We start from the raw sequence: 22,800 nt of genomic DNA on the forward strand, positions 1-22,800 counted from the left end.
CTACATCTAGCAATGACCAATCCCGTAGGTCTGCAGTACCAAAGGACAACTGTTAGTCACAGGTGTCATTCAATTCCATGGGAATAGACTGACTAAATCTTCATATATCACTTTGAAATCCTACCAAAAAAGGCACTCATGACTTCTCATTTCTGTGCCTCAGCTGTGGAAAAAACCCAAGTATGTGCATACTTGGCAGTTTCAACATATACCTCTAATTGTACAGCCTGTGTCAGCTTACACATATCAAAACGTGGTTTATACAATTATATTCTATTTAATAAACTTGCAGCATTTGCCTTAATTCCTATGTTAGCAGATGTTGTTGCAGCTGAGAAAGGGTGAATTGCAATGCTGATAAGAAGTGAAAGCATCCAGTCAACTTATTAGCCCAACTCAAGCCAAACACAAACAAAAGATCTAAGATGAGCTGAGCAGACACCTAAGGAGAAATCTAGGTAGCAGCCAGCTTGGTTAGAGATTTTGGAATAGATTTACAGTAGTTCATTTTGAGAATTCTTGGTACACTGGGAAAAATAAACCTAAAAGTCTGAAGAAGACAGGTAATGCATACTTGAAAGTGTCTGTGTTTGCAGCAGGGTAGAGAAAATGCCTAACCATAGTGCTGCCATTCAACATTTCCATTGCTAAGTCTTTCTTGATAGGTACTGAGAGAAAATAACGGAGGCAAACATTACAGAGAGGTCTAAATATTAGCAATAGAATTGTTTGAAAAAGACTGTACTTTCAGCAGGAGGGGAATTCAGAGTTACCATAGCAGCCACCCACTCTCAAAAGAGGGGGAGGGGGGGAAAAAGGAAGACTCAAGAACTTAGATGAAAAAAAGAAGCTATTGTTAACAAGACAATATGCACAGATGGTATGTGATAAGGACATGGCTACACTTAAATGGAACAAGATAGGGGAATTATTAGATAAAGCATGGGCTTTGTTTTGAAATGATCACTGAAATCACACAAGTATGAGGTTTACTTCACCCCCTCAGAGAGCAAGGACTTTGGATCAACTTATTGCCAGTTTATGGCTTTAAGCTGGTTTTGTATTGTGTACAGCTGGCTAAAATGTCCAGGGAGAATTCTGTAACAATCCCTCTCTCTCTCCCAAATATTTCTGTTAACCAAAAAGAAAGCACATTTTGTATCAGAGATTATATGCTCATGAAATACCGAGTAATATATGGAGGTCTTTATGGCCATGCTCTCAATAACTGTTGTACCATGGCTCATACAAAGACTAGGCTACTGTTTTAAATCTTCTACTCCAGTGAATAGTGATGAGAAAGTTGTTATTCAGGGCCAACTACGCTGATAAACATAATGACAGTGTAAGGACATGACCCCGAATATTGGAACATTGCATTTCTTTCCCTGGTGTATAATGAACAGTATTTTTAGCTGCAACCATGCAAGAGGATTTAAAAAAATTACTAAATAAAAAGGACTGCCAATATTGCATCAAGGTCCTAAATTTGCAGGCTACACTTCAGCTGATACATCATAGTAATTCACTTTATTAGGCAGTCTGTAAGAATCCCGAAATCCTGAGAACAGTTTATAGTGCTTTAGTTAAATGATGACAGTGTCATGCACCATGCAGCAATACAATAATGACATAGGATATATTCATTTCTGCAGTTACTGAAAGATTATAAAGTCATGAAATAGATCACAGCAGTTTTAATTTTTGATGTTGCTAACTGTATATTGACCACAGGGTAATGAGGCTCTGGAATAGGTTTCCCAGAGAGATTGTGAATGCCCCATCCCTGGAAGTGTTTAAGACCAGGTTGGATGAGGCTTTGGGCAACCTGGTCTAGTGGAGGGTGTCCCTGCCTGCAGCAGGGGGGTTGGAACTGGATGATCTTTAAGGTCCTTTCCAACCCAAACCATTGTATGATTCTATGATTCACAGATAACAGAAGGTTTGCATAAAGCACTCTTGCTCATGTCAAAAGCCATTGTCACTAGGTATTAGACCTTACTAATGTCTACTTTTTGTTTTTAAAATGTATTAACACTATTTTCCTTCCTGCTTTGCAGTAGCTGAACAGTTGGTTTCTTTTAGTTACTGTGACTCATGGCAACAGTGGAAATCCAACTTTACAGATGGATGAGAAAAATAGGAGCAATTAAAATGAAGAATGCTGAATATTTTCTAAAATAGCTTGTTCCAAATTTAGAGGTACGTTTCAGTGAAGCAAAGCCTTACATATCTCCCCAAATAGATAATACTATTAGGAGTCTTACGATTGCCTCAAGTTAGAATAGAATTTTATTGCTCATCTCTGATTTGCAGATAACACTTGACTGTACTAACTGATGATCCACATCTCTTAAGCAGACATTGCTCACAAGGAACTTTTGACAAATGTTACCGTCAGTGTTGCAGATTTTAAGCAACTGGGCAACTGGTTCTAAAAGCATGTTCAGAAGCATGGAGTTGGCACACTGTCTGTGGATGGGGTTGGGATCTTTGCCATATTGGCAAGTATCAGTTTCCAGCTCAATTGGGAATTGAAAGTCAGCTCATTAAATATATGCTCAAAAGCAATACATACATATATATGTACATGTGTATATAGGCAGACATACATACACACACATGTATAGGCAGGCCACTGTTCAAATACTGAGGGAATTTAAGGGATGACTCCTGCAACAACCACAGAGGTACACGCACACTTGCCTATTTTCCCACTGACACTATGAGGACAGTCCTGGGCCCATCCAAAGGGCTACAAAGGACTGTGATTACCAGCGCAGGTCGGGTAAGAGACGCCCATAGGCATGTGTTGGGGACAGCTTTACTAACAAGAAGATGTGCTTCTGCTTAAGACTAGAACAAACTGCACTCCAAACTAAGCCAGTGAGTACTGCACAGAGTTACTCAAGTGAAATTCATTAGCCACCATCACTCTGCCTTTCACCTGCCTCCTCACATTTCTCAATAACCCATAGAACAGCTCTGATGCCAGGCAGTAAACACCAGTTTTATCCCTGCCCTGCTCATCACTCCCTGTATAAAAGAGGAAAGAGGGAAAAAGGGCTGGATTGTATTATAGCCACCTCCATTGCAGAATAAGAGCCAAACTGACTTTGCATGAGCATTGAGGTACCTGTGAATAGCAATTCTGGTACCTAAAGACACGCACAGATCTCACGAAACCTGCAGAGATCAGACACTTATGTATGCCCACTCTTCACCGCACCAAAGAATACAGCCATGTGCAATTCTACTAATCTGTACTGGGTTAAAACACGGAAAGGAACCACTCTAGTCACGGGCAATCCCTACCCTTATTCTTTCCCACCCAACGAGGCCTCCTCCCACATTCTCTGGAAATGAGGAAAAAGTAAACCAAAAACCTGGTTATCCTAAATCTACAACCCTTTTCGGACAACTTGCCCTCTCTCACCATTGCCTTAGCTTTCAAAGCTCAGAGAACCGCTACATCTGTAATTGTCAGAATTAAGTCCAATGAACCAAATTCTCAAAGGCCTCACAGTAATTCATAAAAGGTTTACATATATAAAATCAGCCAAGAGTTGTCTTATCTTCTCCCCATTCCTCCCTCCTCCCCTCACAGTGTGAGCCGTTCGCTCTTAAAAATAGAGTGACATTAAATAGTACAATATACTTACAGCCAGATACATAGCTGCATATACGCTTAGTGCTGCTTCTTTGGATGGGAATGTCTTTCTGGCTTTCATGATAAGGTCTGGATTTCCAGTACAGGCATGTACACTACTGATGAATTGTGTATACTGTTTACATCCAAGTGCTGTATAGTTGGGTTTACAAAGTGCAAGAAAATGTGGTGCAAGATTCCCTGTTACTACTTGTCCAGCATTTACAAAGATGTCCGTAGCAAACAGTCCAAATGCGTAAATTCCTAAAGAGGAAAACAGAGAGTTAAATTTCCTGACAATTTCACTCCAGTGCAACAAATTATAGTATTTATCACAGTAATATACCAGCTCCTTCCACTTAATGCATGAAAAACCCTCACATGTACCCTAAAGACCCTGGCTCAGTTGGAGATAGTACTTTCCTACACAACCACAGCAGCCACACTGCAACGTACCCGTACGCCTGAGCTTTCTCCATCTTTCAGAGGAGCACATTCACCCCTTGTGCAAGTAACCTGCTTTCCTAGGTCCCCTAGCCATGAATCTCCACTGTTCAGGGTAACTAGCTATACTGGTACCTAACTTTCGCCCATGTTCACTAAACAGAAGTGACAGAGGCAAATTCTTCACCCGATAAATCTGCTTGAGAACCTGATGGAAAAGTAACTTGAAAAGTTGTAACACATACTGGACAAACATTCTCTTTTCCCTTGCAGCTGTAAAGAAGCTGAAGTACTGAATAATTCAATATTGCCATGCACGAGTTGTCTCCATCTGCCTGCTGCTGGGGACATCTCTATGCAAGGCATATTAATCACAACATCAACACAGTGAGCTAAAGATCTATATATTTGAGGAGCTACTCATGTTAAAGAGTTTTTTAATCAGACATCAGCAAAGCATTAAGCACATGTACTCATTCATTAGAATGGAAATGCATGTATCTGATTACTTAAAAGAAAACATATTTCTGCTATTCTGAGGTCCCTTTCTATCCTTTTGGAAGCAGAAAATGAGCTCTGGAAGGAAATTCAAACAGTTCACCCTGATTGGGAGGCAAAGCCAGCAGGTACATGTTCAAATTCCACCTGAACTATGGATTTCCTCCTGGATTTCCAAGGGCAAATCACCTTACCTTTCCCATACTTCAATTGCCTGTGTATATAGTGCGAGTTCTAGCAGCTCCAAATTTCATGGGGCACCACGAGGACTTTAATGGATGTACACCACAGCAGACATGATCCCACAGAAACATGCATTTCTAAAATCAGGTTTTTTCCTCAGCAAAGCTAGAGGACCAAGGATGATTTCTGGGATCCTGGCTGGTCAGCAATGCCACACTAATGTTAATTCACCCTGAGCTGCTAGGCACTGGTGATCAGTGGATTGTGCCCAGTGAGTGGCTGCACAGAAGGGCCCTTTCAGCAAGCCTTGAGGGCGTGTACTGCCCCAACATAGGTGGCTGCATTACTTTGTGTGAGCATAATGGGTAGTGATGCCTCATCTGGTAGAACAGTGCGGAGGCCACTGTTCTTTCTCTCCCTCCCAATTTTTTTTTTTTTTTTCTTCCGTGAGCAAGCAGGGCCCACCAAGTGGGAAGGAAATGCAGGCACTGATTACACACAGAGCAACTGGAGCAGGAGGAGCTCCTCATCATCACTCCCCACCTTCTCTGGACCCATGCAAGACAGTCTCAATGACTTTTAGCACTCCAGTGTGACAGCAAACAATTGTGCTCTCAGAAGGCAGGCACAGCTGTTGCACAAACACTGCAAATAGAGACACAGCTTTACATCCCCCCACTCCCCCTGTGACTGGGGCATACAGGAGGATTAGCTGCCCCAATGCTTCATTCCTCCAGCTGTTTCTCTTAGATATAACCGTGAGTGAGAAGCAAACAGAATTGAGCCCTGCTATGGCATCCCTGCATGTATTAATAAGCAGAATCTGAGAATATTCAAGAGAGATTCTGAGTGGTGGTACTTCTCCCTCCAAACACATTTACAATGAACAAAGTAGAAAGGATGACATCTCATATCAATTAAAGTCAATGGGGGAGTTACAGCTGACTTCAGTGGTGCATGGATTTTGACCCAATTTTTTTCTATTTTTTACTGCTGTTTCTGCAACTATGTTTTTATCCAAACTTCCAAAAAGCTTCATTTGCTACCCAATAGGAGAGAACTCACTGCACCTGTGTTAAGACTACACATGAAATGTTGTATGGTTATCTGAGTACTTTCCCCAGGTCAAAATTAAGACATAATTGATCACTCTCACCATTCAGAAAATGAAAGCATTAATTTTGCTCATACCAAGGAATCTGATGGTCCTGCGCACCAGTGGATTTATATAACAACAGTCTCCAGTTAATATTGTTTTTTCTTGGTTTTCAAAATCCTTTGTAGCTAACTGTAGACAAAACACTGCAGTTTCTCCAATGATAATCTTAAGGAAGGAGAAAAAAGGGGAGAGAAATGATACATCAGATTACAGCAAGTAAAATATACTAATATTACAGAGATGGCTATCTCTGGATAGAGAAAGGAAACAAGACCAAACCAGCACAAAAGACAACATAAATGAACCAAGTTCTGTACATAACCTTCTTATGACGGAAATATGCCTTATGGCTTGCTTTACTTTATTTGCGTTAAAAGAGAATAAACTTCTATAACCGGGACTTGGAATTGATGTAACATAAGCCAGTTTTCAGGATGAGGGGAAAGAAAGAAATCTATTAGTTCAAGAACAACAGATTGCATAACACACAAGATGTGGACCAAAGTGAAGGCCTAATCCTGGAAGATGCTGGACATTTCAGTTCCCACGTGACTTTCCCTGACACGCAGCAATTCACAAGGTTGAGCTCTAAATTTTGGACCATGGTGGGGGGGGGAGAAAAAAAAAAAAAGTAAAAAATGACAACATAGCTCCTGTTCACATCAGAAGACTGGTTTGCCAGGATGTATTTAACAGGGTTTGATTCATATTTTGCCAGCTAAGTTTATCAAGCCTGGCTTTAGCTTTGTTGCTCATGCTTGAACAAAGTGTCACACCACTGATATTTTAACATTAAGCATGGCCTGTTTCACATTCATTGCACCAAAATGAATAAAGTTCTCATGCCTACAGATCAGTTGCATTACAGTTGGGGGGGAAAAAAATCACAAATAAAAAAAGAAAAATATAGATTTTGAATGTAAAATACCCCCTCCAAGATGTGTATTTACCTGTACAGCAAAACATGACCTTTAATTTACTCATGGCAATTATGGCATTGAGAATTAATAGCCAAAGCCAAGTCTTAAGCATGTTTATATCTAAACCTATGACACTGAAGCTTTATTGCAGGTAGCACAGGTATGATCAAAAAGAGGTCAAATACTGACCACTGTATTCCAACTTTGATTCACTGTGGGACTTGAAGGCAAAGCTTTTCCACTCTTCTATATGAAAAGCAGTAAAGCTTATTGATAGGTACATCACACTTTCATAAACAGCAATGAAGACTAGCAAACTGAAGTCTCAATATCACACAAATATAAGAAATAATGCCAACAAATCTGATTCATTGCCTACATTTTTCTAAACCTTTGACCTAACAGGAAACTATAAACCTTTTCATATATCACAATAGTTCTACACACAGCACTGGTTACAAAAAAACCCCAACCTATGGGTGATGGCTCATAAGCAGAGTTTGCTGTCAACAGGAAGAATGCAATTAATGGCCTGGCTTAGTTATATACAGATCTACATAGATGACTTTGAGCTAAATTGTGACACATAGAGGAGGAAAGTGGTTCTTACAAATAATGCAGCACAAGTAACTGTGGTGGCAAGTGTGTAAAAAGCAAAATTGAGTTTGTCACAAAAGCAATAATTATTTATTACTTTAGACTGGCTTCTGATCCTAGTGGAATTTTTAGATGAAATAGAAATTTCAATACCTGAGCTAACAAGTATCCTCTCTCTACTTTGATGTAAGCAAATTTTGCTTTGATGTAAGCAATTTTTCCACATTTCTTCATCTATAATTAACAAATTATCAGTACACATAAGAAATGTAATTCGATCTTGAATTCAAGGTCATCAAAATTATGACAATGATAAGGAGAATTCAGCCCAATGACCCCTACAACTTTCATGAAGAAAACAAACCAACCAACCCTCAGTTTTAATATGATTCATAAAGGTGAGAACTGAAACGCTCTGTGAGTCACAGTAACTCCTTTCCTCTGGAATAATGGAACATCAAGGACTAGGCAACCTGAACAAAGTCAGATTCTGCATTTAACTGATTTTTTTTGCCAAACTCAATACATTTCAGTAAAATTATTGCAGATTTCCAAACTCCAGGAAAAAGTAGAGTCCAGCACCAGGGAAGCATCTATGATGTACAGTGCTCAATCTTCTGCAAGAACAGAAAGAGAAAGTGTGTCAGCAAACTCAACTCTCCAGCTCTGAGCACGATCTCTGAATCTGCTGATCTAGGAATACAGGTTCTTCTTTTTGGTTGGTAGGGAAGCTAGGGTTAGCAAATGGGAAGACTGCTCATTCAGTTATAGGAAAGGAGATCCTCACTTCCTGTCTTCATCAGCTGCTGGCAACAATTTTTCCTTGTTACAATTCCTGTCTTTAATGGTGACCTGAATGAAGAAAACCCTCTGCTCCAAGAATAGGAAGGAGCAGTGTTGAAGTTCTTAGCTGACCAAAAATACTCTTAGAGTGGGTACATAGGTGCAAGGGTCAGAATGATGTGGAACTCAGCAGAAGACAAAACTTTTGCTACACTAGGCATAGTGCTCTACCCTCAGAAGTAATCAGAGTGGGATATGCCATTGAGCACAACAGGCATTTGTATCTATGTTTCTATGGCTTTACTTTGAAAGAATCCATCTGGAATTTGGCAATAAATACAGGTTCTGTATTTTTCTGTACTGGCAGCTCAGCTAAAGCTGTTCTCCTTCCTCCATCCTTCATTACAAGCACTACTCATCTCAATAATCAGCCTATTGATGCTTCAGAATTGGAAGGAAAATATTTTTCAATTTCAGTAAGTTCTGGGAGAGATTCTGTTTCCCAGTACAATTCCTTCCCCTTCTTCTCCCAGCATGACTGGCAATAATCAGCTCTACAGGGTAGAGGAAAGGGAGGGTGATCTCCCTCTTGCCCTTTTTACCATAATTTGCATGCCTGGCATATTCCAGGATGGAACAATTTCTGCATTTCCTCTGGCACAGGGACTGCCATTACCCCTTCCACTGCATATGCAAGTTGCAACCAGTCAAAAAATGACATTTAATGTAACAGAATTACTTGTGTACTTCTTCGCTAAGTCTCGGGGCAAAACATCTTTAGAATATTCCAAAACTGACAATGAAGAATTGCAATGGAGAATCTGAAAGCTCTGACGACGTAAACTTTTGGACAGACCTACACAAGTTAAGGTACAGAAATATAATTTGCAATGAAAAAAGTGAGGATATTAGAAGTACCTTTTACCTTATTCTGTCTAACAGGGCCATACAACTTTAGATTGCTGTACAGATATCCTGAAGAATGATATACATTAAAATTCCTAGCTCACAGATATTTTAACAGCTGTTAAAAGCAGAGGTCATCCTTCCCTAAAGCTGAGAAAACCTTTTGACATATAATTACATCTTCTAAAGTATAAGGAAAAGAACATTTTTCACCTGAAGACTAAGAATACAAAGTGCAGGCTTTCCAGTATTCCAAAGAACATTATATATAATTGTTTTATTTATACTTACATAAAAGTACAAAAGATATTTGTACTTAGATAAAAATGGAGTGTGCATAATTGTTACAAGAAGGAGCAAGACAAGAATGAGCACCCTATGGGCATCAGCCTAAGCTCTGACAGGCAGCGATCAGATCCTTGTTCTACTACAGCTTCCCTCTAAGTAACCAAAGGGAAGGCTCTTAGTCCTGGGTCACTATATAGAGTGTAATAGGAACAATACAAAAATCACCCTACATAAAGATATTTAATATTAATACATACTTCATAACTAGCATTTAGACAGTCCTTTCTTTTTATGGAAGCACAGAAAAGAAATATTAACCCAGCAAAATCTATATTACAGGAAAAGTTCTTATAACTGTCTCCATGGTAATTGTATCCTGTCTGCAATGTGACAACCCATTCGACAGCCAGGAACAGAGTTTGGGAGGGGTGAGATCTAAAATTAATATTTCTTCTTCTTTCACCTCTGAGATTCTGATTAATTTATTAGCTGATTGATTTTCATGGTGGTTTTGTACTAGTAATGTATTTATTGCCAACCACTCAACACTTGTCCCTTTTTTGGTTTTCTGCACAGGATACTTACAGCATTTAGCACACATTCCCTACACTGATTCCTCCCTCCCAAATAAATTCATTTTTTTTCTGTATTAGTCATTTTTCTGAATCCAGGCAAGCTGTTCCTAGTTTTAGCACTGCATGTCAATTTAGAAATTTAATTTGTCCTTCCCAAAATCATCCATCCAGTATATTCTTAACTTGGTTCTAAATTCTGAGCTCTTTTTTAACTTGAAATGTCAAACCTGACTCATACCAAATATTAGAGCTAGAGCAGCTTTGACCTTGCTGATTTTCCAGTAAACTGACTCCATAAACAAACTTCCCCTAGTGTCACATATGGTTTACAATAGCTAGCACCTGTATAAATGAATGACCTTAAATCTGCACTTCTAAAATACTAATGAGGTTTATTTTATGGTCTATCTTTTCACATATGACATAACTTCCTATAAAGATCTAGGATTCAAGTAAGAATTAAACATTCATTTATATGACAAGATATCTGAGGGTATATTAATGCACTTAAACAAGATAAATCCTGAAATTTAAGGCTGATAATCTTTATTTGGGATTGTCGTGGTTTAACCCACCAGGCAGCTAAAACAACCACGCAGCCGTTTGCTCACTCCCTCCTTGCCAGTGGGATGGGGGAGAGAATCGAAAGAGGGGAAAAAAAAAGAAAAAAAAAGTAAAACTTGTGGGTCAAGATAAAGAGAGTTTAATAGGACAGAAGAGGAAGACAATAATAAATAATAACAATAAACAAAACAAGTGATGCACAGCACAGTTGCTCATCAACCAAAGCCAATACTCAGCTAGTTCTTGAACTGAACTGCCTCCTGTCCCACCCCTCCAGCTATATAGGGCGCATGATGTCATATGGTATGGAATATCCCTTTGGCCAGTTTGGGTCAGCTGTCCTGGCTGTGTCCCCTCCCAGCTTCTCGGGCACCCCGTGCCTTCTCATCAGCAGGCCAGTAGGAGAAGCTAAAAAATCCTTGACTGTTTGGCAACAAATAAAATATTGTTATCAATGTTATTCTCATTCTAAATCCAAAACACAGCACTATACCAGCTACTAGAAAGAAAATTAACTCTATCTCAGCCAAAACCAGGACAGGGATTAGGAAAGAAATTTCTGTGTACACATTCATAGATCTTTGCAGCTAACACCTATTTTAGGGTATACAAATGTTCATGAAATATTTCATATGGGCCAAGGAACATCGTAGAATACACGATTCCCTCTCTGCCAATTCTCAGGGTTATGCAGTAGCTACAGCAACCACTCAGATAGATGAGTAACACTGAAAAGCAGTTATTGCATTAAAAATACCACTAAATATTCATCTGTGTTCTGAATGCCTCAAGTTAAGAACAGTTCACAATACTGTGCACTGTGATTTCTCTTCTGACTTCTTTTCATTCATCGTATTTCTCTCATTTAGGCATGACTTGAACCCTAACCAAGGCTTCTGTGAGACCATCTTTAGGAATTAACATGGCAAAGGATTGTCCCTTAGGGGAATGAGCAGCTCTGCTCTTCTCTCAAGAATGAACTTCCTCACACTTCCTTAGCAGGCAGGAAGGGAAGCTGGGAACTGGAGCTAAAAATCTTGAGGATGATCTGTGTATCTCCAGGCAAATTGTTATCATTTAAGTTGCATGGCCTCCCCATTCATTTCACTTATGAGTTCCCACTTAAAAAGTGTGGGGTAGATTTATTTTAAAAAGATGGCTTCCATAGGCTTTGTTGTTCCTGTTCTTTATCTTTTCTTCTTAACGTTTAGCAAGACCATGAGCTATTTTTGGCCTATTTCCCCTTTAAAAATGCCATCAACATACCACAGAGCATAGTGGTCTCTAGAGTTAGGAAAAATCTAGCAGCATAAACCTCAGTCTTTAGTGATGCTGTAGATAAGCTCCACTCTCCGCTTTAAGCTAAAATTGCTGTGTGAGGTGACAGCCCTGGCAGGAAAAGCAGCAACAGTATTTCCAGCAGTAGCAATTTCAAGTTCATTATGCAGAGCTTTCCCTTGAGGCCACTTTCTTTGTGGTTTTCTTGTTCTCATTGCTTCTTGCTTGCTTAAACTGACAGCAAATGCCCTGGTTGATTTTCACAGAAGTACATTTTCTATAGTGAAAAATGACCAGTAGTTTTGAGGAAAATGAAAAAATAAATCCTAGATAAATCTGTCTGCTATTGATTAAATACAAAATATTCCCCCCTGCATTCAGCATGGAGATATAGGACCATACTGCATAGCAGCTTCTGAAGGTCTGGAGAAAAGATGTGAAAAGAAAATTGCTTTTCTAGAAAAATAAGTGGAAAAAATACCCAGCATTTTTTCCAGTAAATTTTGTTTTTAAAATATGTGTTCTCAGTTTTTTGAGAAAAATATCAAAATTTTAATAGAGTTCTTGGTATATATTTGGTCATGGCCATTTACAAAAGAAAAAATATCAGTATAAGATTATATATCTAATAGTTAAATATCTGCTTTACTTATTTTTCTGTAGTGCAGAGTATGGCTATATGCTACTAAACACTAATGTTACTTCTGACAGGGACAAATACTCTTTACTGCTCTTTGTAATACATTGTACACATAGTCAGTACGTAGCAATGGTAAAGGTTGTTCATTTCATTACGACTTTATGGCTATTTGAAAGCAAGAGGCACATAATAACCAAGCATTTATAACCACGGAGCTTCAAGTGAACCCCATGAGCACATAATCAGAGAGACATGGGCACCTTCACCATTCACTGGATTATCTTCATATGACCATATGACAGGAAAAAAAACAAACAAAAAAAAAAAAGGAAATATTTTTCAAGTACAATGTCTCTAAAAGATTCCTTTTTTCCCCCCTGTTATTTTTCTTTTTTTTGTAACTGAGCAATTGATCGTACATGCAAATGGCATTTCCTATAGAGCATGCCTGCGTTATCCAACAGGCAAAGCCTCTGCACAGCAGCACGCTCTCACCAGGGCTGGAATCACACAGTGCCGGAGCAAAGTTTGGTTACACAAAAGATCATTTTGAGAAACAGTTACTAGGACCCCACTATTTGGAGTGTAACTAAGAGAAGGGCCTTGTGCCATCACCACAGAGGCTGAGTCTTGGTGTGTGACACAGGTCCTGCATTTGATGCTCCATGACAGAAGTGGAGGGGCAAGCAAGCAGCACCACCGGTGCGCCGGCCCTGCCAGGCTCCACCTCGGCAGGAACGTTCGCTCCACATCCAATCCACTTTACCCACTGCATTTGGCTTACATCCCCTAGTCATGTCTACTAAACCTTTTATACTGCTGCGAGATGAAGAGTATCCAGCTGCTTTGCACTGCAGTTCTCCAGAGGGTGAGAAATGGCCAGGACACCAGGAAAACAAGCTCAGTAATGCTAACGTGGCAGTCTGGGGGCCAAGGAAGTGTCTGGCATCTGGCTCCAAACCATCTAACTGCTGGCACCATTTCACAATGCTGAGACAAGTACTCTTGGTGAACATACTCCAAGAGGTAGTAGATAACAGACTTTGGTGAGAACTCTTGCACCAAGCTTTTCTAATTTTAAAAAATAACACCCAAAAGCAAGAAAAAGGTATTAATCTAGAAAAAGTTCTCAACTTCTAAAAGACCCCAGTAATTTTGACTGAAGATGTTGAGGGGAAGAGAAAAGTATTCAAAACTGCCTTCTAAAAGCATCAATTCACATTTCAAAAGGTAAAGTTACTTCAGGATGAAATATTCCAGATAAGGTGCTTATCATAAGGAATTCATACAGGTTTTAAGTTGTTCCCATTTTCCTGTTACAAAAACAAGGATGCCATTATCCAAAGTTTCCAAGCTCCACACTTCACTACAAACACATCTCATCAGGAAGATGAGCTGTAATATGACCAGAGACCAACTAATTTTAGTCTCCTGATCTCCAACTGATACTTGAAAAGGGTTGTTGTTACATACAATTATTTTATTAGGGATTTTGAAAAAGAACTTTTCATCTATTTTTTTTTCTTTTTTTCAGGTGCTTAGCTTCAACATTTAAAATACTGTAATATTTGTGAAGGAAAAACAAACTGTTCAAAGCCCTATCATTTATCTTCCTTATTAGAAGATGAATTCCATACAGCATGTTCAGCTCTGCTCTCAGCTGTATCAAGCAAGTCTTCTATTGGACTTCAAGTGATACATGTGAAAAAGACAGTGGTTCCTTATGGCCTGGTCTTGATAAACCTCTTTGTTTCTTATCTGTCCGAGAAAACAGTACTTTGCTCTGTCTGTTGAGAGAGATTGGTTTCTTTACCCTTTTGTCCGTGGTGAAAACATTATTCCTTGATGAGCACAATACCAATGCTTCTGATACCCATACCGATGATCATTTCCAACAGCAATGTTACTTTATGCTTTAAACCTTAGGTGATCTACACAACTGCACTTTTCTACCCAAAATGAACATTTAATTGCAAAATTCAACATAAATGGTCTTTCATCCCTGTTTGAATAAAAACTGGTCACATAAAAGGCATCTCTTAAAGATTCTGGTCACAAAGTAGTGGTTTTACAGTCAGTATGTGACTGGAGCCAATTCTTCTCAGAGGCTTAGAAGAAAGAGAATATCTGAATTTTCTGCTTTTCACACTGTCTTACTTCTATCTCAGTTCTCCTCAAGGCTACTCTCATTTTGCAGATACATTATTCCTGAGATCAGTTCAAGCCAAGCCACTTTCACTGAAACACCATCGTCATCAAACAACTCAAACTGAAGGACCAAATATGTTACCACTAAAAGCAGCTTGTGTTTTAATATAACTATGAGAAAAACAGGCTGTACAAATGATAAATACCTGTAAGATTCCAGAAAAATTGTTTTCTGGATTTTTGTGGGAAACTATGTGTGTCTGCAAAACACACACATAATTAGCTTTTACTTATGTTTGTTATTGTCAATTAGTATTTGATTCATAATGATAAATTTAAGTAGATAGCTTAATAAAAGAATGCTATGCTTTTTTATTAAAAATTTTCACGATAAAACAGCTGTCTTTTTGAAAGCACCTAACTAGCTCCACTCCTATTATAATGGCCTCTGTATAAGCATCTCTTCCTTTACAATTATCTTAGGCTACAGTATAATTGCCAACCCACCAAACACAGTAAGGCCATTATCTTTTCCCAGTTGAAATCCAAGGTAACATCCCCATAAATTCAATAGGGGCTGGATTAGTCATGAAAACCCACAGCACTCTTGATGAAGAGCAATACTTCAGTCGAAGTGGGAAAATGGATCATAGCTATGAATGCCATCCCAAGAAGATAGTAAAACAAAACTAGGAAGCCAAGCCAATTTTAAAGGCTAAATATTTGGGAAAGAGGTTTAACAGGTCAGATAAATCAGAAAGAAAAGTCCAAAACTATAATGCCTACTCCTGAGCATATTACCTTAAAGTCATTCTTCTTATATAATACTTTATAGTCTTCACATTGTGAGCATTACTGCAAAGGATCCAGGTGTCATTAAAAATTAGTTAAAAAACACTTCAAAAGCCATTGCATAGGAAGCATCTGATCTAGAACCATGAAATTCTGTGCTGTCACACATCATTACATTATGCGTAATATGTACGTTCAGCATAAAACCAGCAGTAGAACTACTAAGTAACAAGTCCTGACAGTATTAATCTGCATTTCTAGTGCCTGTGAAAGCCAGGAAACAAATGACCAAATAAAAGCTTTCGAAGAAAAGTAGAGACTGCAACTTCTATTGACACTTCAGCGACACAGTCAAAGCAAATAGTGGTTCTACCAAACTTAACTTCTGAAGTTTCACTAGAGATGCTGGTCAGTGAGAAAGGATCAGAAAGAAAAAGAGAGCAGAAGTCCCTCTTCCAGGCATGCCCAGATGCAAAATGACATGTGACCATTCACAGCTCTTTCCTCAGACTTGAAAGCTGTAATTTCACAGTTTGCAGTTATTTATTATAATAACATTCTTAAGGAGAAATTAATATATGAAGTGATGTTTATTAGAAACACAATCTTAATAAAGGGCATTGAGAGCAGAGAACTGTTTATGAGCATCAGAAGTTTTAATAATTACCTTCCTCTTAACAATGCAACAGTAGTGAATCAGCCAGCAAGCTTTTTCACAGAACATTGCATAGGAGTAGCATTTCCCATTTGTCTTTATTTGATACATACGCACCTAGAAAGACCATTTCAATAACGATTCTGTATATCCTGTAGATCAAATATGGGGAATTTACTTTATGGTTTTCTGCAAATATGATTTGCAGCACTCTTGTCGCACTTTCAACTCTGCTACACAATGTCTATTTTACTGCTCCTGCCACAACTCCAGATGGCTGCAGATGTGCAGCTGGCAACACTATGTTGTCTGACCCTGTTTAGGAGTTTACACAATGCAGTGCTTGAATTAAGAGGAAGTCCCAAGTGCCCTCATTAGCACAGCAGCCAATGAGCTGAAACAGGAGCAGCAAGACTGGGAAATTTTAGCAAAAAATTCCTAGTACAGGAAATGCCTACAAGACAGAGGGGAGATTGTATACTTTGCTGTGAAGGATAAAAACAGCTCTTTTAGGCATGCAATGGTATTCTGAAAACTAATTGCTAAGTCTAAAGGCCAAAGCAAGCCCAGCTACTCTTCTTCAATATGTGACTGTATCTCTTTCTACTCATAAAATAGGTCATAATGATTTACCTTAACAAGGATCACCTCCCTTCATAGAACTGTACAATAATAGTAAACATGTTGCTGGCTTTATCAAATTACCTTCAAAAAAGCTCAGGTGGTGAGAGAAGTGTTTTAAGGATGATGAGTCTAAAAATTTTAGGTCTTGTGAAGCTATGACATTGACTGTCTTCAAGGCAGACTTTGTAAGAGCTGGCATTTGGTCTTCTCTGTGAAGACAAAGGAGTATTAGATAAAATACATAATTGTTATTTAAATGTATGAACATATATTGTGGTTTTAGTCAGTGTTGGATGTAATCTCTCATTAGCTGAGCAACTTAAGTTATTACTAGAAAGAGAAGTTCAAAGTATGCTGTGTTGAAAGGTGCTTTCACACATTCAGTGATATGATAACCTTTTTAGGTATTCTGGTGTGGTGAACTAATTCTTTCAGGCATTTTTTTTTTGCCATTGGCATTCAAGGTTAAAAACATAGGTGAACTAAACTATGGATATGAATCAACCATGTAAACACAACTATTTCCTAGCAGCAGGTTGTGCACACACACTCACATATGTAAATATATTGAGTTTGTTAAAGACATAGTTTCTGCTTTATGATTTCCTTCTACGTCTAATCACACAACAATCAAAATCACTTCATAAACAAAAGAAATACTGAGTAAAACTGCAATACTGACTCTTAAAATGAATGTGGTTCCATAAAATTATTCTATCAATCAGCACCACACTCATTCACATACACTAGTTCTCAGGAAAGACTTGCTATTTCAAGGAGCACTGAAGTATGTGATTAAACCCCACCAATACCAAGATAACTAATTAACAATCAGTACATACCTAGCTCTTGTATAATTCGTTTCATGCATGAATCTCCTAGTGCTTTACAGAGAAGCCTAGTTTCACAATTACCACTTGACAGCTAGGCAGTAAAGGCTAAACATACATCCTGCTTGGGTGGCCAGATCCTTCTATCAAGGCAAAGCCTGATAGAGCTCACAAGCTAGCTCCATACGTTCATTCTGCCAGCTGCAGATGTCCGCAAACTACTTACACACCCCAAGGTCACTCTGCCTACAAATCTCATCTGCCTTTGCTAAAAGCTCTGGAAGAAGTCCTCATGACTGACTGAAGCACTGATTTCAGTCAAGCATGAACATTTGGAAAAGAGGGCAAAGATGATCATCACAACAGCTGGACTCTCCTCACCACCATTCATACAAGCATGCTTGTGGTCTACAGCACAAGCTCCTGATTCCTCCCTCGGACTGCTCGGACACTCAGACTCATGTTTGTGCAGTTTGAATGCACAATATCAGCAGCCTCAAAGCTGGGTCATGGCATAGCCCAGATACACCCCAACAGGTCCAAGGACACCTCCCACAAGGACAGGAGAGGCAGAAACTGAGCAGTGGAGAGGCTTTGGACACCAGCTTCAACCTGTGTATGATCAAACTACTATTAAGTATGGACTGAAACTCGGGCATGCCCACTCTCTGCACTTAGGCAGAGCCATGCACTTCAGTGAATGAGGAGGTCAAACTCCAGACATCAGCCAGGGGCAGTTTGACCGTATGAGTCCCCACTTGTCAGCAGAGCCATGTCATGTTATCGACAGTCTGTGCACCCACTGTGTGAAATCCAAAAAGGTAACATAGAATCATCGAACAGTTCAGGTTGGAAGGGACCTTAAAGACCATCTAGTTCCAACCCCCCTGCCATGGACAGGGACACCCTCCACTAGACCAGGTTGCCCAAAGCCCCATCCAACCTGGCCTTGAACACTTCCAAGGAGGGGGCATCCACAACCTCTCTGGGAAACTTGTTCCAGTGCCTCACCACCCTCACAGTAATTTCTTCCCAACATCTGATCTAAATCTACCCTCTTTTAGTTTAACATATATTGGCCTAAGTCTTAATTAAAGCAGGTCAAGCTCAAATACTTCACCTCATGCTCCCCACAGGCTACAACTTGCACATGGTTGGTTACTGCAGCTCAGCTGACCCGTGATTAACAAATCTTTAAGCAGAATTAATTCAGTCATGACTGAGCCCTAAATTGGTATGGACAGGTCACAGAAATCCCTATTACTACCCAAAATAACTATATTGGGAAGCTGAGTTCCACTTATTAATTCTACCATTTAATATTTGATTTACAAAGAGGCAAACTACAAATTGACTGAAGAAAGTCCTCATAATATTACTCAGAGTTTGAATGACAAAAAAAATAAAATTTATGACTCTGATCCCTTTCAGAGACATGAAACCTACTAGCCTAAAACAATAGCTGTTTCAAAATGGTATATAGAGAAAGAAAAAAGAATCATAACAGCAGGATACTGTTGGGCTGACTTCTGTTCTTGATAATTTGGGGGGTTTTAGATATATTATTATTATTTAGAAAACAAAAAACTCTAGTTTAGGAATGAATGTCTTTATACATACTCTTTAAAGATAGATGGGTGAGAGGCAAGAAGTAATATCTGCAGAGAAGGAAAAATACTATTGGTAAAGAAGAAAGCCCTTAACAATAGCTATATTGCATTTTTAATTGGTTGTACATTAATAAATATATAAGGTTAATGAAATTTTCATATAAATATATGTATAATATATAATGTACAATAATTATACAATGGATAATTATGATACATTTATACAATACATGCAAGATAACAAGTAACAGTGTATGCTGTCCAGAATGGTGAGCGGAAGTGGAATCCACATCCTACTGAGTTTTCACCCAGTATAACCGGAGGGGGGTTTTTTATGGTGCCTCGTACCCCAGGAAATGGCATCCAGGACTGAGGTTCAGTTTTGAAGCAGTACTGAACAATTAATTAGATTAACAGTAGATTAAAAAAAATCTTAATATATACAGTAATTTTTCTACTGCAGATTTCTTTGTGCTTTACATTGAAAATAAATATCTTCCCACCTGCAGGTGAACAGAAGTAATTTTATCAAAGCCAGGTTGCTGATCAGATATAGCAGGTGCTATAACTTCTGCTTTACTACTCCCCCTCCAACACCATGTTCATTGTACTACGCATGAATATTAAGGACTAGTATGTTCACAATGTGTATTCCTGATTAAAACAGCATGTCACATGTTTTCTGAGTACTGGAGATGTGGTATATCCACCTTAGCTAGGCTTTTTATTTGCAATCTATGAGGTACTACACCTCAGCTAAATAAGAACCATTTATGATAAAAGCTGGACCATCACTCACTTCAATGTATCCGAGAGATGCTGCAAAAGCATTGTAAAGCTTTTTACACGTCACATTGCTTTTAAGGCTGAAAAACACAGCTAAAGCTACTTACATTTCTACTTTGGCTGTCGTTTATTATGTATCATATGGACACCCATCTCCTCAATCCTGTATGATGTACAATGAGTAAGAATTGTTTGGTTGAGAAACTGATTATTACTTCAAGCCTACTATTTTAGATTACAAACAATGCACACAAATTCCCTAATCGTGCAGGATCAGTTGGATTAACAATTTCTCACTTAAACATAAGTGCATCATTTATAGGACAAGCAGGCATTCAGCTGTTGCAAACAGAACCCTGTCCGCCTTCTTCACATCTGCTTGCCACTTTACTTCCAGAGAGCCCATCAAGGGATGAAGCATATGGCCTCAATATTGTTAGTGTTTGTAAACACCAGGCATAGCAAACACAGTAGAAATTATACATTCAATTGGAAGTACAAACATAACTTCTACAGGCAACATTCATGTAAGCCATCACAGCACAAGAGGAAGACAGACAGATAAAGAAGAATTCCCACGAAAACCCACAAGGGTTCTGAATCTTTTATTGTTTCTCTCAGTTACAGCTCTGTTGGATTAGTGGTTTTAAGCTGGGATAAAAACAGCACCACACTATCAAACCATGTATTTGTCTTGCTATGTGTCCCAAGAGGCCAGTACTGACATCTGGTACACAAAGTTACAGCAGACATTAACAGTGTGATTTATTTTTTATTCTTAAGTAAAGTTGCAATGCAATTATTCCTTCACAGAGGAAGGGCACGACATAAATTGTCCCTTAGCTTTAACATCATCTGCTGGCATTCCTCGCTTCCAGAAAAGTGGCTTTCTGAAGTCTCCAGCATTTGCACATTAAAAAAAACCAAAACACCAACCCAGAAAGTTTGACATGTCTTACATGTCTTTTTTTCTCTACCCCCCTCAAATGTGAGAATGGAAGAAGAAAATTATCAAGGAAAAGAAGTTGCAGCTGTGCACACAGGTTGAAAAAGAACTATGAAGACAGAGACCAAATGGGCCCTTCAAGAACAACATGATCACAGAGTAAACAAAGTATTCTGGCAATTCCTTCTTCATGCAAAGTCTTAACAGCTGTCAAATGTGCCAACAAGAAAAGGACACATAAATAAGCTTTAGCTAATCAAAGATATTCCAGGATTACTGAAACAGGTCATATATCAAGATGCTAAAGAGTTTCTCATACAAGTAAAACGCTTTCCATTTGATTTCAGAGGATAAGTTTAGGCTACCCAATTCATACAAGACTGGCTGTACAACTTTAATCTTCTGTTGCATTACCATTGTAATTTCAAAAACAGCATTGGGAGATGTTCAAATATTGCAGCTACCTACCTAGCAAAAAAGCTTACTGCTCCCGAAAAGAGCACCAGGACAGACTGAACACTTTGCAGGGTGACTTCTCTAACTTGCTCTAGAAGATGTTGATAAAAATGAACACTTGAATACCTCACCACATATTCTTGGAATTTCTAGCCCTGTAACACAGACCTGCTGGAAACTACACATTCTTACAATATTTACCAAGCTTCCTTGATTTCTTTCTGGCAGAAGTGACAAAACAGCTTAGTGTCCTTCAGGACGCATAGAAGGCCCTTCTACTTTGAGTAGCAGAGCAGGAGAGAACTCACTTTCAACTCTGTCCCTGTGCTTTAGTTTTTTCCAATAGTATCAAAGTGCCCATAGACACTAAAGTACCAAGTACTGACTTGGTATCAGCTATGAAGTAGAAAAATAATCAGCCTAAAATAGATGGAAGAACTATTTGTGAAGGTAGTGCTTTTTCTGACTAAGGTCAGGAATGAAAAGCATCTAGAGTGCTCTGGTATGAGGTAAATTTACAGACTCCTGGCACAGCAAGTTCACAGAGGGCGTTTCCAGAAATACTTCCTTTTCAGAACTTTAATTCTAAATTATGTTTTTCCTTAAGTTATAACAAACAGATAACAGAATATTTTGATGTCCCAGAAATGGATCACAATCCAGCACCCTTCTTCGTGTACAGCACTAAGTTATATCAGAGTAGAATTGTTTCAGTGAACTACAGGTTAACTAAAAGCTACTCTGACAAGAGCATTTTGAAAACACAGCCTGATAAAATCCGAACAGTCTCCGATGCCACAGCACATGGAATCACAGGTGCCAGAAGGAAAATAGGGACTAGCAGGTTCAAAAAAAAAGAAGAGTGAGATAGGAGCACACCCAATCACATCAGCTAGAGCTACGTGCTGGAAACAAGCAGTGTATCTCCTTCAGGTCTCTGCATATCCTTCAACTAGTCTTGAGCTGCTCAGACCTGGAACTATTAACAGATCAGCAAAGAGACCGACAAAGAAAGAGAGACTTATGAAATCTGTGCTGATCCTTCAAAAGGTAGCTTCTCTTTCTCATTATTCACAGAACGATCTTGGTTCTTCTTAAAGCATCAGGGTACAGGAAATTTGATACATGAACAATGATGTTGCATCTCTCACTTTGCAATCTTTTTTGCCAGGTTTCAAAATTCCTTCCTCAGATGATCAGGAAGGAGAAAGTTACTGACTAAAGCTAAGCTGAAGGCAGAATGCCTGATTTTCTACATCCATTCCTTGTTTGGGATGTGTCAATTTAAGGATTCATCCAGTCTACTAAAAAAAAAAAAAAGGAATACAATACTTCATGTCTGAATGGCAGATATTTTTTCAATTATGATATTGAGGGGATTATGCTAAAACAAATTAGTCTTTAATTGGTTTACAGAGAAAATATGAATATGCTAGGAATTCATCTAGGCAAATAGTGTATGTTTTATG

The 22,800-nt window shown here is 38.8% G+C and overlaps 1 protein-coding gene across 1 annotated transcript in view; it reads right to left on the reverse strand.

Annotated features, from left to right (window-relative positions):
• PLPPR5 (phospholipid phosphatase related 5) overlaps window positions 1-22,800 on the reverse strand; it is a 45,160-nt gene that overhangs the window by 17,241 nt on the left and 5,119 nt on the right. The window contains 2 exon segments of the mRNA XM_075760014.1: window positions 3,663-3,913; window positions 5,966-6,098. Coding sequence (XP_075616129.1) covers window positions 3,663-3,913; window positions 5,966-6,098 — 384 coding nt within the window.

This window comes from Balearica regulorum, chromosome 8, assembly GCF_011004875.1.
Source record: "Balearica regulorum gibbericeps isolate bBalReg1 chromosome 8, bBalReg1.pri, whole genome shotgun sequence".
Taxonomy (NCBI): domain Eukaryota; kingdom Metazoa; phylum Chordata; class Aves; order Gruiformes; family Gruidae; genus Balearica; species Balearica regulorum.